Source organism: Ictalurus furcatus, chromosome 14 (genome assembly GCF_023375685.1).
Source record: "Ictalurus furcatus strain D&B chromosome 14, Billie_1.0, whole genome shotgun sequence".
Lineage (NCBI taxonomy): Eukaryota > Metazoa > Chordata > Actinopteri > Siluriformes > Ictaluridae > Ictalurus > Ictalurus furcatus.
Window position 1 is genome coordinate 18,557,073 of NC_071268.1, and position 15,587 is coordinate 18,572,659.

General features: G+C 39.9%; 1 protein-coding gene across 6 annotated transcripts in view; it reads right to left on the reverse strand.

Moving 5' to 3' along the window:
* Window positions 1-15,587, reverse strand: part of scaper (S-phase cyclin A-associated protein in the ER) — a 95,623-nt gene that overhangs the window by 44,722 nt on the left and 35,314 nt on the right. For all 6 annotated transcript variants that reach the window (XR_008387772.1, XM_053642446.1, XM_053642445.1 and 3 more), the window contains 7 exons: window positions 14,044-14,184; window positions 13,579-13,734; window positions 13,259-13,401; window positions 11,237-11,318; window positions 10,965-11,117; window positions 8,696-8,803; window positions 1,042-1,178 (listed from right to left, as the gene is read on the reverse strand). Coding sequence is in view for 5 of the 6 variants with exons in the window: in XM_053642446.1 (XP_053498421.1) it covers window positions 1,042-1,178; window positions 8,696-8,803; window positions 10,965-11,117; window positions 11,237-11,318; window positions 13,259-13,401; window positions 13,579-13,734; window positions 14,044-14,184 (920 nt within the window). In the remaining variant the exon portion in view is untranslated. The remainder of the gene's footprint in view (window positions 1-1,041; window positions 1,179-8,695; window positions 8,804-10,964; window positions 11,118-11,236; window positions 11,319-13,258; window positions 13,402-13,578; window positions 13,735-14,043; window positions 14,185-15,587) is intronic.

The window sequence follows — 15,587 nt, forward strand, 5'->3', positions numbered from 1 at the left end:
ACATTTATTTTTAAACTAGGCTACAATTGAGCTTACATTTTACAGCTGCTACAAACTGTTATTTCCTACAATATAACCCAAAATACATGATGAGCCTTTATTGGACACATAAATTACAGCACAGTTAAATTCTTTTTTCTTGAAATATCCCAGCATGCTAGGAGGTTGGGGTCAGAGCGCAGGGTCAGCCATGATACGGCGCCCCCGGAGCAGAGAGGGTTAAGCGCCTTGCTCAAGGGCCCAACATTGGCAGCCTGGCAGTGCTGGGGTTTGAACCCCGACCTTCCGATCAGTAACCCAGAGTCTTAACCGTCAAGTCACATAGATGCTCCAAGAGGCGTATAGGGAGGGCAATGTAGGATTAAAGACTGAGCTCAGCTAGACACACCCACAGCAGCTTAATCTCTCCTGACTCCTCCTTACGACACCATGAAAAATAACTGCATGTGTCTCAACTCTCTATCTGTCTCCCTCCTGTCACAGTAAAACATAAACACACACTACAGTTGTGACAAGGAGCTAAATTTATAGTGCCCAGGTCTAGGATTTGACACTGAGGCACGCTGCCTCCTATTTGTTGATTACTATTGATTTTCTTTGATACTTCATTTAAAAATCAATAGGGGGGGGGGGGAGAGAAAAACAAGCATGGTTTACACATACTTTAACATACCATTGTACACCAGAGGAGGCTTCAGTTTTGGCAGCGCAGTGGCAACCAATTAGGAGAAAAGCTCTTAACAGGTGAAAGTGAGGGAGCCTTCCAGATCGATTCTCAGTTTTTCCTCCCCAATCACACAAAGTGGCCATAAATTAAGCTCATCAGTGTTGCTCTGCAGACAGCCAAGATGCACAGTGCCTCTGCTCTCCATCTCCTTGTCACTCATAAAGCTCTCATATGTTGACATGTTGTCCTTAGAGTCATATGAGTGACTGTCAGGCATGAGAGAAACAGCGAGAAGCGAGTAAAAGGAGAGAAAAAGAGAGAGAGACAGTACAAAGACAGAATAGACTAAGGGGGGGGGGGGGGGAAACAATCACCTTGAGTTCATCCGTGCACGGAGTTTCTTGGCCTTTTTCCGTGCTTTCTGCCTCTCCTCTCCGTCCTGGTTAGTCTCAGGAGTCACAGTGGTGTCAGTCATTATGTCTACGATGTACTTCTTTAAAGACAGGTGCTCCTGTGGAATAAACAATCAGAGATTCATAAAATGAGCACGCACACATAAGAACTTCATATTTCTGCACATACCCAACCAAAGAACCCAAAACCGTCACACTGTGTTGAAAGGTAGTATCAACATTTTTTATATCATATCAAGAGGCACAGAATTACATGATAACTAAGTAATAACGATAACTTTGAAAGCATTTAATAACGATAATGAGATCTATATCATCCTGTACAAATAATAATATAACTGTAGACCCCACTTCAAGAACTATGGATGTAGAGGAGCAAACAAGAACACTATGGAAATCCTGATTCTGTTTATCCAACACATCAAACCCCATTTTGTTCTGCATCAATCGCTCGGAGTCTTTTGGGCACTGGGGATAGAAAGACTACGTTCTGAGGGAATGCTCTGTTCAGCTGGGTAAGTGCTGACAGGAGTCTTTCAACAGTTACTGGATACCAGCTCTGTCCCTCAGGTGTGGAAGGTAACAGTCTGGCACCAAAGAAACCACACATGAAGATCTTAAAATGATTTCAGACACGTGCTGTGAAAATGCATGGGAAGAGTTGCCTATAGCAAACTGGTCATGAAAATGAAGTCAAATGTTGAGGCACCTAGAGATCATTCACCAGTTGCAAACTCTGTGTGGACTTGTATGCTGCTCTAGAATAGTATGTTATGTATATGCTTGTGTTGTAAAGGTTTTAAAATCGGATAAAGCCATGTATCTTCTCACCTATCCACTCCCAAAATCAGTTAATTTAATCTTATTTGTGCACAAAAGAATATATTTTTTTGTGCACAAATAAGACAACTCCAACAGTCTTCTAGCAAGGTTTTGGCTTTTTTTTTTTAATTATTATTATTATTTTAAACCAGTGAATAAACACAGCCTGCTGTTTGGGAAGTATGTGGACACTGACTTGTTTTGATAGATCCTTGGTCTTCATAATGATATTAGTTTAGGTATGTTTTCTGAGGCCTTCCAGGAACAGACGTATTTATATTGGGATCACATAACAATTGAACTCCATTCCACTAATTATGTGACTCTGATGACTACTAAACTCAGCAAAAAAAAAAAAAAAAAAAAAAGAAAGTCCCTTTTATTTTTAATTGAAAGATAATTTCGTAAAATCCAAATAAGCTTTACAGATCTTTATTGGAATGGGTTTAAACTATGTTTTTCATGCTTGATCAATGAACCATAAACAATTATTGCACATGCACCTGTGGAACAGTCCTTAAGATACTAACAATTTACAGGCGGTAGGCAATTAAGGTCACAGTTACAATAACTCGGGACACTAAAGAGACCTTTCTAGTGACTCTGAAAAACACCAGAAGAAAGATGTCTAGGGTTCCTGCTCACCTGCGTGAACATTCCATAGACCTGCTGCTGGAAATAGAAGTAGTTGAATGTGAGAGGATGTTTCTTTTTAAAACAATTAGATAGGTTCAACTTTTGGGCAGTCAGACCACACTACCTTGCTGTTAGACCCAAATGGATGGTCTTGTGCTGTTCACTGTCCTTCAGGAAATCTCTCATTGACTCTTATTAGCAATGCATACTATAATTGCACAAATTTGCTGCTATTTGATTGCTTAAGTAATGTTCTGTACATCAATACAGTTTAGTTCTTTTTTTGTTGTATCTTGGCTTTAGTTGGGGGTGTGAGTAACTGATATGATAAAGTCAATAAAGGAAGTCTGAAATATCACTTAATATAATGTTGTTGAAAATAATAATAATAATAATAATAATAATAATAATAATAATAACAACAATAACAACAACAAATATAGCCACAAGCAGTGATCTGTGGGGTCCAAGCAGCAGTCACAAATAGAGCCCACAGTGGCCAGTTCCTGCCAAGCTGTACATAAGACCAAAAAAAAGACAAAATAGATCACAGATGAAAATACTGTTCAAGTCTGTTCATCCTCATCCAATCTGTGAAAAACCTGCTGAAACTAATCGTATGACGGCGGCCACGTTTTTAAATCAGGTCATCATTAAAAATCCACTTGCAGAAAAGAATCAGTTATTTGAACTTAACCCCACCCACTATGGATGACGACAACTCCAACACTGCACATACCATCAGAATCTTCTCCTGAGTGGGGCTTTCAAGTTTCATTCAAATCCATAAAACCAACCATGAGTTATAGCTGTTGCAGTAAATTAAGCTCTGGCCCTGCTAGGATGTGTTGGCATGTAGTGGCCAAATTGTTTACAAATATTAAGATGATTGTTTAGATAAATGAGTTTCAGAATATAGAGAGTAATGGAACAAAAATGTGGGGAATATATTCCAAAAATCCTAGAACTAGTACACATAAGCAGATATTTTATATTTAGCAAATTAGCTCAAGCTCTAAGTAGGGAGAGCAAAATGGTCCAAATTCCCACTAAGCCAAGAAATCAGAGGTAGCTACAGTACTACCATCAGTGCCACCATCAGGCTGATCAGGCACCTGAGTAGTGGAGGAAGCAATACCTATTGACCCAGTTTGATGTCCGCACAGAAGAAAATGTAGACTGCGATAAAGATGTTTGATGAAAAATGCCTGGACCCCTATTAATAAAACAAAATACTTCAAGATTCAAAAAACAAACAAACAAACAAAAAAGAACATGCCAACTGGAGAACCATACCAAAAAACAAACAAAACAAAAAAACAAACAAACAACAAAAAAAAACACATTTGACTGTTCAAGTGCAACACTAGTTTTAACTTTAAAGTGTAACAGTTTAAGCACATCACTGTTTGTTGAAATAAATAAATAATAATAATTATATTTTTACATGTAAGCACTTGACTAAAAAGATGGCAAATCCCCTCAACCTCACTGCACACCTAAAATCTGATACCCTGTCATTCAAACATGGAGGCCATGAGAATCAACCTAGCTACACTCAAGGGATCTTAACATTAACAGAGCAGCCTGCCAGAGATGAACTGTATGTACAGTATCCAAGGAGTCTCTGAACAATGCACACCCTTTAAGTTCTAACGGTAAAGGTAAGCTGAAAGCACAGGTGTTATCAGTTGTGCATTGTGCACAGTAATTTCTCCTGCATCTCCCCCTTCGCCTGCAGTGTGAGGGCAGCGGAAATGCTAAGAAAGAGAGGTATAACTTCCCAGCTAGACACCACTGGGTCTACTCAGATAATGCTGATACATCCATGGGAAGAAAGACGGATGTAACTCAATTTAAATGACGCATGTGCCAGAATGCAATTATCCAATTATCCTGTCATACAGCACCTCAGAGAATGGACAGATAGAGTGGATAGAGAAGGGTTTGCATTCAGAGCCTCTACCCACCCGCTCTGCTACCATTCCAGGTAAGTTTTACTGCAGGGAACACAATGTCAGTTCTTATCACACAGGTGAAATATGGGAAAGATGTTGGCATGTCAGACTTCTGCACTAATCTCTCATTCAAAACTCCTGTGCAAAATTCCTCTGACTCAGTTTACATTGCTTATAAGTGTGGCAACATGTAAGTACAAGGGGTCACTATGAATTAATCTCTAATGTGTATGCATATAAGTAGCGAACACGGGTAATTACTAATCATTAACTTTCCTTAATAACTACTGTTCCTGGAACTGCACAGGCTAATTAAGAATTAGGAGCTATAATTATGCTCTCCATCACTGGCTCCAATGCACAGTGTATACAGATCATCTAATAAACTATTTCTCTTAATTGCATGTGTTCAGTACAAAGCTCTATTTTATAGTGCACTACTCTATATCACGTTAAAAAATAAATAAATAAATAAAAAAAGATAATTGCTGAAACAGTCAAACTTAACACGAAAATATTCCAGACAGGTTTTGGAAGTTAAGAAATGGTGAGGATATATATAGATTTCATCTATTTATTTATTTTTTTTACAAGCTGGATTTTTTTAATATCAAACTGCATATATTTATATTTCATTAATAATCATTATCAAGAATGAATAAGTTCTGTATTCAGTACTTGCGTGCACACTTCTATTACACCACAGTGCCGTCGAATTCTCTAATCTGACTGGGCAGAAGGTGCTGTCATGTTTAGATTAATGCACTCATTCTAAAATGTTACTGTTTCTATAGTAACAGCTCATTCACAGGAACCAGTATGGCAGATACTAAACAACCTACGGTAATAATAAACAGATTTAAAAATGCGTTGTTTAACCAAAACATCAATGATTATGCTGTAGCTTTCTGTAAGGTGGTGTTTATTTAATATTTTATGGAAGGATGTCAGTGTTTTGTAACGGTCAGCGAGTTTTCCACCATGGGAAAACCTCCAGGACAGAGGAGTCTGAGCTTTGCTGTTTCTCAGTAACACAAGCTGCATTGTTTATATTATTAACTTCAGGAGAAAAAGTGAGGAAATGACTATTTATAGCTTGTCATATATCAAGGAGGTAACTCTGGACTTCAGTTCCCATCAGCCACTGCACTACAATGTCACATGACCACCTGCACCTGAATCACGTTTCTGTTAACGAGCACGACTATATATAGCCATTGTTTGCACTGCTTCCCTGTCTTACGTTTGTCTTAGACTACCCTTGTCCATGTTCCCGTGTTTTGGTCCTGTTAGTTTTTGTGTAGACTGTGCCACAGTGTTTTGCATCAGTCTTAGTATCTTTTGTGTTTTGTTGATTTATATAATAAAACGTTTAAAATCTGCGATTGCTTCCGCATCTACCTTTGAAACGTGACCTAGCTGATATAACTCAAGTGATAACAGGAAGTAACTTCTCATGGATGTTCCACAACAGCTAAATGTATGTATAGTGCTTTAATGAATAAAAAATTGTAACCGGTGACAAACTGCTGCGGTATAAGAGGAATAAAACACTTTAGGGAGTGCTGTCACTGAAAAGAATCAACTTTGGGGTTGTAAAAGTAACTTTACTTCATGTCGGGTCGCATCACACCACCCTGCTGTTGATTCATTTCCTATAAAAGCATGCCTTATTGTCTTGAATTCCTTATGTAAGTGATACACTATATTGAGGCTACTCTATTAATCCATAAACTCTGTAAACTCGCAATCATGCACACTTTTTCCAGTTTCTATCAGTGTAAATAAATGAGTTGTGGGTAAGAGAGACTGTGTGTGTCATGTGTGTGCGTCATGTGTGTGTGCGCGCGCGCGCAAGACACTTCACATCCCCCTGGGAGCAGGAGTTGAGCCTTGCAGTCATAACCATTGGATCCCGCTGGCCAGAGAGGCATCTGGCGAGTAATCTCTCTGAAAGGCGATCTACTTCTCCTGCTGCGCCATTAATGGGATTGTTTCTGTAACACCTCAAAGACGTGCACCATCTTGAGATTATATATCAGAGCACCGTTGGAGGAGAACCTCAGAACAAGCTCTGCAGTGAATCTACTGCTGGACTAAGCTTTTACTACAGAGCCTAACTAAAGTAAACTACACAAATCAAATTAAGGAAGCCAAACAAATCATTCAGCACTGACTGGAGTGAAATATATAAAAGAAAACTGCTTTTCCATTCAGCTCTCTTTCTGATCAATGGTCATGTTGTTCATTAAAAAAAAAAAAATTATATTATATATATATATATATATTATATATATATATTATATATATATATATATATATATATATATATATATATATATATATATATATATAATTTTAAAAAAAAAAAGCAGTCTGAAAATAAGTGAATGTAGCCGTACAACTTTTATAGTGAAAATCTTTGGGCGCTTTCTGGATAGAACTTTCAGACGCTCTGGCAGGCGAATGAACTAGTAGAGGAAGTTGTGAGATAGACAGGTGTTTTTGTTGCAGCTGAGAGATAATAGTGGGGCAAGAGAGAGAATTGGTGAGAGAGATGTGCCTGGGGCAAGAACTGCCTCACAATACCACAGTGTTTTCTGTAGGTAATGGAAGAAACGGGAGACTACTCCAAACATCACACCATGACCTGCTCAGGGCCCATACATCCTCCCAGTGTCACACTCGTATGACCCTCCCATCCTCCACTCCTTTGTGTCACACAATGGATGGCATAGGAAGGCCTTCCCCCGATGTCAGACAGACAGCTACACGTCATACAGGTTCAAGGTGAACATATGGTGTATCAGGTGGCATGCTCTCTATCTTGCCCCCCCATCAGTTCCCAGTTTGTGTATTCATTTTAATAGGTGTGGATAGTCAGGTCTTAAACCAAAAAGAGCATAAATGATATAGAATAATCAAATCGAGGCAGGTACAACCCTTAGGAAGTTTTTTTTTGCTCGCGTGTCAAGGATGAACAGTAAATGGTTGGTCAGGAGCTTCCCGTATATTATGTTAAAGCACGACAGATGATGACCAATAAAAGTAAGTAAGAAGAGCAATGGCAGCTGTGAGCGTTCCCCAGGCCCATCGATCCATCCCTGTTGATAATCACCTTATTTTCAATTTAATCCACGAGTCTTTAAAAAGACAAAATGTGACCAAATACGAGGAGAGAGGGCTGTGGAGGTGCCGCTTCCACAGAGAAACTATGCTGTGACCTCTACACGGTTCAGCCAACCGTCTTAATTTTAATTAAAAATCTTTCACAACGCTAAGAGTTATGGAAGCCTCGACTGGAAAATAGGTAGCGGTTGCATGAATGAAATACGGCACACCAAAATGGGACGAGACATAAATATGGAAGGCTAAAGGCCTATGATAAAAGTATCCAAACAAGTTCGCAGCCAGACTGCCTTCACACACCGCAAATAAAAACGGCTGGAAATTTAAAAAAAAAAAAAAAAAAAAAAACTTTAATGTGATTTCCAGGAGTAACATTTTTGTTTCTAATTAGAACACAAGACATTCCTGATTAATAATTTTACAGTGCCAACTTTCTGTAATAATTCTCTCCCAGTGCAATTTTCCTTCACTGTTCTACATTGCGCTCCATAATAACTTTAATAGATCTAAATCATAGTTTGAAGTCGGTTATGGAAAGAAATAATTTTGAATTATACAGAAGCCAATTTAATCCATTACCTTGCTTAATTTAGAGTTCATGTATCTGTCAGACTTTAAACATATTAATGCTTTCGAGCAGTTGCTTAATGCTTGTTTACCACTCTGTCAGGTAGAAGAAAAAAAAAAAAAAAATGGAGATGTGGAGGCCAAAGGTGCAGCATATAGCACCAACAGTTGTCAGCTCTACAAAGACCCCACTGCAAAAGGCAATCTCATATTGCAGTGAGTGTGTCTGTGTTGAATAAGAAGCACCCACAAGACAGGCACTTTGTTAACAAAGACGTACAGGGACAAGGGCTGATCACACCCTTCCACTGTGTCACTGAACTCAGTCATTTATTGCCCCACAGACACAAGAAACATTAGCGAGATATGTTCATTTATATTGAAGCTTCGCGTTAGATGTACTATGTTTTGTGAGATTATGCTCCGAGAGGAATTGTGTTAGGTTTTTTCCACCCATATATGTTTCTAGTTTAGTCGGGAAACAGTTTAGGGTGTCTACTTACCACCTCCTCATCTGACAGCTCTCTTCCCTGGATGCTGCTGCTCTCCCTCACTGCCTGCTGGTGCCTTTTGCCCTTGGTGTGACTGAACAGGTGTACTTCGGAAGTGATCTACAAACAAAAGGATCGAAGGTCAGTCACAGGAAAACAACTCCAAAAGGAATCTAGGTGGGCAAGAGATACAAATATCTTCAACAACAACAACGGCATCAAGCTCGCAATATGTTAGCATATTCTTCACCGTAGAGTCACGGTTCTCGGATAACAAAACGATTGTTACAATCAGAAGCTCACTTCAAAGTAAAATCTAATCCCCAAATCATGACTGACATCTGCAAAGAAGCATAATGCATCTAATAAAAGCTGGAACAAAAAAAAAACCTGTTTAAACTTTACCGCCATTTTGAGCCTCAGACACTTTCTTGAGCTTTCATTGAGCTGGGCAATTCTCAACTTTTTACACAGGTCTGCTATGAAAAAGAAAATATTTATTTCACTCATAATTTCATAAACCTGATTACAGAAAGTGAAACTGATGACAAAGTAGAGATACAGGTATAAGAAGACCATCATAAGGCAACTGCATTGTTTGTCGCTCGGTTTTGGATGCGAGCCCAAGCACGATGGCCTGTGTTTAATGTCATTAAGCAGAGTGCTTCCCTCTGACCTAAAGATGATGGCTGGAGTCACTGACTGGCCAAGGTCATCTGACATTTTAACAAGATTTCATTCTCCCCGAGCGCTTAATCTGATGTCTGTTTGAAGCCCCAAGGTGTCTGGCCCTCGTTGCCATGAAAGCCAGGCCTGCCTCAGATAAAAGTGCCTGCATGCTGATTTGCTGCCTGTCACTGGGAAAAGCATGTCCACGACCAGTCATAAATCTCCACCCAAAGTTCATGTTTAATTAATGCAGTTAAATGCTCATTTGAATGCCTTCTCTTCCGACAAGTACCCTGCACTCAGCTCTTTTCAGGACATGGACTGCTAAAACAACCACCAGAAAGCAGTCATGAGAGCAGAGTTTAAACATGAGCAGAACAGTGTTTTGTTTTTAAACGTAAAATTACTTTACGTCAGTAAAGTACAAATAAAACCCTGTGGGGTATGTGGTTATAGGAAAATAAATAACAATGGGTGGTATTATGGTTTATTCATTTTATACCACAGCTATTTGCCAATGATAACATTTTTTATTAATTACAGAACGATGCATTATGTTTTATGGGTTTATAGTTACTGTAAGTGATAACAAGCTCCTGTTATCACTTACACTGTAGCAACTACAAACAGTTGTTCCCTCATCAGCCTCTTGTTTTTCCTCTCTCTTTAACGTCCCTGTGAAGTGCCTTGAAATGCCCGGTGTTATTCGATGTGCTGACGTAATTTCCACTGAAATAGGAAGTCATGGCGGGACATGTCGAGTGGCTCCTCACCCTTATTAAATAGTGTTTAGCTTACTTCACAACCCGGGCTTCAAGCCGTACTTGACGGTTAGTACAATGGACGTGAGCCCGAGCAATAAAAATGATGATAATAATAATAATAATAATAATAATAATAATAATAATAATAATAGCAGGTTTGAACAGCTAAACCCAACTTCGGCAGGGTGAGTTTTATAACTTCGGAGACGGGACACTTCAGATTCTCGAAAGCATTTGATTGGACAGAAAATCTGACAGGAAGCTGAAGTGCAAAACGAGGCCGTGAAAACTCCTGATCTGTACTGATAGTAGAGAGAGAATGTAAATTTTTAATGCATCTCTCATTGTTTTGGAGCACACTAGCTTATCAGTACCCTTAAGGCTAGCATATTCATACTTACATTTTGATTTCATGTGAACGTTAAGGTAATAAGCGAAAAAAAATACAGCTTATTACTGAAAAAGTTCAGCGTTTTATCCTCTCCCTTGATGTCTGTACCGTGTCAGAAAACCTAAAGCTACAGCTTTACCTCTGACTCGTACAAAAACACTGAGACTGGAGACTCCTTCCAGAAATGTTAAATAAACGTATCCTTTTTTCAAATCTGTTTACTATAAGGTTTAGATTATGTGGCACTGTGAACGACCTGTTAATATGGAAACAATAACGTATTAGAATGAGTGCATTAACATAAACCTGCGATTTGTTTTCGAGTTTGCACTACTGTCAGAGCTGCTGTTACAGAAAACGTCAGGCCATTCAGAATTGAGTATTGAACAGAGCTGTGGTAGAACACAGAAAGCTCAAATTGTCTTGGAAATGTGTAACTGTGAAGCGAGTGTCTCACCACAACACCGCAAAGGGAGCACTGTTTCTTGCGCTCGTAGGGAGTGAGTTTGGGAGCGTAGTCCGTGTTGGCGTGTCTGCCGCTGCTCAGCTCGGCCGCCTTCTCTTTCCTCTGCTCCATCTGCTCCATGTGTCTGCGGCTGCTCTCGTCATGCTGTGGGCAGTGTGCGTAAGAAGAAAACAAGAAGAGCAGTACGCGTCAGAACCGAGGACAGAAGCAGGATTACGTCCTGAATAGAAATAACACTGCTGAAATGGAAGGAAACAAGTTGCCTTCATTTGAATCTTCTTCTGCAGCTCTTCCATGGCCTCCTGCTGAGCGGCACTAAGGGCAGCCAGGCGCTCCTCACGGTCTCTGCAGAGCACACACACAGTATTAAATGAAGCCCTTTTTCCACTGATGTGTGGTCGTTCCTCGTACTCTAATCTCAAACTATCCCACACTTTTTCATCCACAAAAAGAGCCATTACTCAGCCAGCATTCTAAAAAGTGCAGTGGTTTTAAAGATTGTCAGGGGAAAAAACAAGCTCAATTAAATATCGCAACCATAAAACTGAGGTCTGAGGAAGGAAACGCACATCTTACCTCCATTTGGTAAACAAATAAAACAAAAGCTAAAATGACAACGATGCTAGCAAAACCTTAAGAACAGCAATAAAAATGTGTGTGGTTAATCACTGTTAATACAACGGCTCAAACACATCAGTACAAGCACCATTCATCATACAAGCAGCTGATCACAAGGGGACAGCATTAAATAGAGGTGTGAACAGGGTCAAACCGATCACTCAGTACACTTGTGGAGGTGTCCTGGGATGCATGCGGCCACATTACATTTGTCGTGATGTAACGGAAGATGAATATTTTACATGGATTGAACAGAATGCGTTTTAAATGATTACAAATACAGATATAAACAGGAGCTGCACTATTTTTAATATATTTATTTATTTTAAAGGCAATCTTGCCAGAAAGGTTCACAATGATGACGCCCGTTAACATGATATGAATATGAGGGTTCTTTTTTTCTTCAGTGGTTTGCTGCACTAGCGTGACTTAAATACTCCCGTACTGAGCTCCAAAACAAACCATATTTCACCAAATGTTTTGCACAAACTTGCCTGAAAGTCACAAAAGAAATATACTTTAATTTATAAAAATCACTGCTCCATACAGCCCACACACTGTGCTTTTATATTTTTTATTATTTAACATTCTTTGCGTGTTTTTAGTCATTATTAATCAATATTCATCATTGATAAAAGGTAATAAAATATTCATCATTCTCTAAAGGTCCCCCCCCCCCCCCAAAAAAAAAGTTTTATAGCATGTCCAGGGAACTTTTCTGGAATTTTCTGGAATGTAACAAATCCTAAAACTAAAGTAAATATGATAAAACAACGTCGTTCACAAATCCTGTTTATAGTTTACAACAATAGGAACCTGATCAAATTTTGAAAGATAGTTAGCTCACTTTAGGCATATTAGATTAGCATCTGATTGAGACCAGTTATGATGAACTCAGGTGAAGTAGGTAAGGAGTTGAATAAAGTTATTATCCACTGATTATTTGTTGTTATAAGTTGTGGATGACTTTTTCTAGCAGTACTGGTATATTTTCAGTGTATTCCAGTGTTTCCAGCTTCACATAAAAAGAAGAAACTTTACAGTGTAGACCATGCTCACTTCCAGTTAAAATCTGAATACAGATATGAATAATAATTGAAGCATTCAACTGTAAGCATACACAGACTCTGATATTAAATTGCACCTCTAATTTGTAGTGTGGACTGCAATGATGTGCAAGAAGGCCACCAAGTCATCAGAGTTGCCAAATTGGCAGTTTTTACATGGAACACGACTACTTTTGAACTGCCAAGCCATGCTTAATACATGTAATGGGTAGGGTTTTTTTTTTTTGTCAGCAGATTGGGAGTTTTGCAAACATTATATTAATTAATGCTCTATATTAAAACAAGTTTCCTCTCTGATGTGTGCTGTGCTTCTTCTTACAGTTCTCAACACAAAGACTTTGCACTTGTTACTATTTAAATGTAGGCTATCTGTGCCAGTCAATTGGTCTATTCATGTTCACGGCTAATTAACACAACTATTCACAATACCTTTCTATATAACAACTTATAACAATAATATATAGGTGTGAAAGGGATTTTCCTTTAATGACACTGTTAAAGGAAACTATTACGCTGTAGGAGAGAATTGCTACAGTAAAACCAACGAACACATGAGCAGTCAGATAGCAGAGCATGCAGCTGTACAGTACTGGTTCGCACCTTGCTCTCTCACGGGCCGCATCCTCCCTCGCCCTCTCCTTCTCCTGCCGCTGCTGCTCTATCCGTGCCTCCTGCTCTTTTCTCTTCATCAAGAGCTCCTCCACCCGCGCCTGCCGCTCTGCCTCTAGAACACGCTTACGCTCCTGTTGCGCAACGCACACAAAAACAGGTCATCATGATTTATATGAGCGCATAAAAGAAAGTAAGAGACTAGAGGGAAAAGAAAGTACACTGAGGAAGTACGTATATCAAAGTATTAAAAGCTAACATGTATGGCAGGATTTAAAAGAAAATAAATAAAGAAAGAAAAGGCATCTAACCTGCACAGCTTCATCTCTGGCCTGCTTCTCCTCTTGCCTCCTCTGGCGTTCCTCCTGCAACTCATTGAGTCGCTGTTCATACTCGTTCAGCTTGGCCAGCACATCATGTCTCTTATTCTGAGCCTCCAATGTGTTTATGAATGCAATTTCATTCACCTACAAGAGTGACCACCATTTATGTTTAAGATTATTCCATTAATCAGCATTCATTGTTTTATCCAAGTCAGGATCATGGTAACTTTCTGAACCAATCTTAGAAACTTTATACACAAGGAGGGAACACAGCCAAGATAGGAAGAGGTTCCATTAAAGGACACACGGTGGGAGTGAACAGGAACCCATAGACACAAGAAAAACATGCATACAAACAGCAACCCGAGCTCAGGATTAAGCGCTGCAGCTGTGATGCAGCAGCACTACATGTTGCACTACCAAATCACCCTAAAAGGCCTGTGATATCCTCACCTTTGCTTCCTCTTCCTGTGCCTTTTTCACAATGGCCTGGAGCTGCAGCTCCCGCTTGAACTCTGCATGGAGCAGCTTCTCCTCCATCATCCTCCTCCTCTGGTCTAGCAGCTCTTCTTTCCACTTCCTCACCTCCTTCTCCTGCAAGTCAGGGGTGGGACAGATGGTTAAAAACTCTTCCCAGATTGAAAAAAACAAACAAACAAACAAAAAAAAAACTTCTCTGTGGTGGAATGAACTTTCCCCGGCTGTCTAAATATTGGCGTCAAACAAACACCAAGAACCCACCTCTTCACAAAGTACTTAAATGAGCACTAACTAAAAAAAACCCCAACAACTTGTGTGTTTTTCTTGTTGTGCTAACTCCTCCCTAACAAAGCTTCAGTACGACAGATACGTGACAATATGTTCTTGATGGAGACTACAAAGCACTTCTATAAGTCACCTTGGATAAGAGCATCTTCCAATTGCAGTAAATGTAAAAGTAAAATCTGCTATGATGATATTTGAAGATGTAATCAGGACTCATGATATACATCGATCAGCCATAACATTAAAACCACCTGGGTAATATTGTTTAGGTCCCCCTTGTGACACCAAAACAGCTCTGACCCACTGAGGCCTCTGAAGGTGTGCTGTGGTCTCTGGCACCAAGACATTAGCAGCAGATCCTTTAAGTCCTGTAGATTGTGAGGTGAGGCCTCCAGGGATCGGAATTGATTGTCCAGCACATTACACAGATGCTTGTCGGATTGAGATCTGGGAAATTTGGAGATGATGTAAACACCTTTGTCATGTTCCTCAAACCATTCCTGAACAGTTTTTGCAGTGTGGCAGGGCATATTATCCTGCTGATAGAGGCCACTGCCACTAGGGAATACCCTTTCCATGGAGGTGTGTACTTGGTCTGCAGCAACGTTTAGGTAGGTGGTACGTGTCAACGTAACATCCACATGAATGCCAGGACCCAAGATTTCCCAGCAGAACATTGCCCAGAGCATCACACTGCCTCCACTTCTTCTTGCCTTATTCCCATAGTGCATCCTGGTGCCATCTCTTCCCTATGTAAACGACGCACACGCACCCGGCCGTGCACATGATATAAAAGAAAACGTGATTAATCAGACCAGGCCACCTTCTTCCATTGCTCCATAGTCCAGTTCTGATGCTCAAATGCCCCATTGTAGGTGCTTTTGGAGGTGGACAGGGGTCAGCATGGGCACGCTGACCTGTCTGCGGTTATGCAGCATTAACTTTTTTCAGCAACGTGTGCAACAGTAGCTCTTCTGTGGGATCGGACCACACGCGCTAGACTTCACTCTCCATGTGCATCAGTGAGCCTTGGGTTCCCATGACCCTGTCACCGGTTCACCAGTTGTCCTTCCGTGGACCACTTTTGGTACTAACCACTGCATACAGGGAACACCCCACAAGAACTACCGTTCTGGAGATGCTCAGACCCAGTGTTCTAGACATCACAATTTGGCATTTATTAAAGTCGCTCAGATCCTTAAGCTTGCCCATTTTTCCTGCTTCTAAAACAT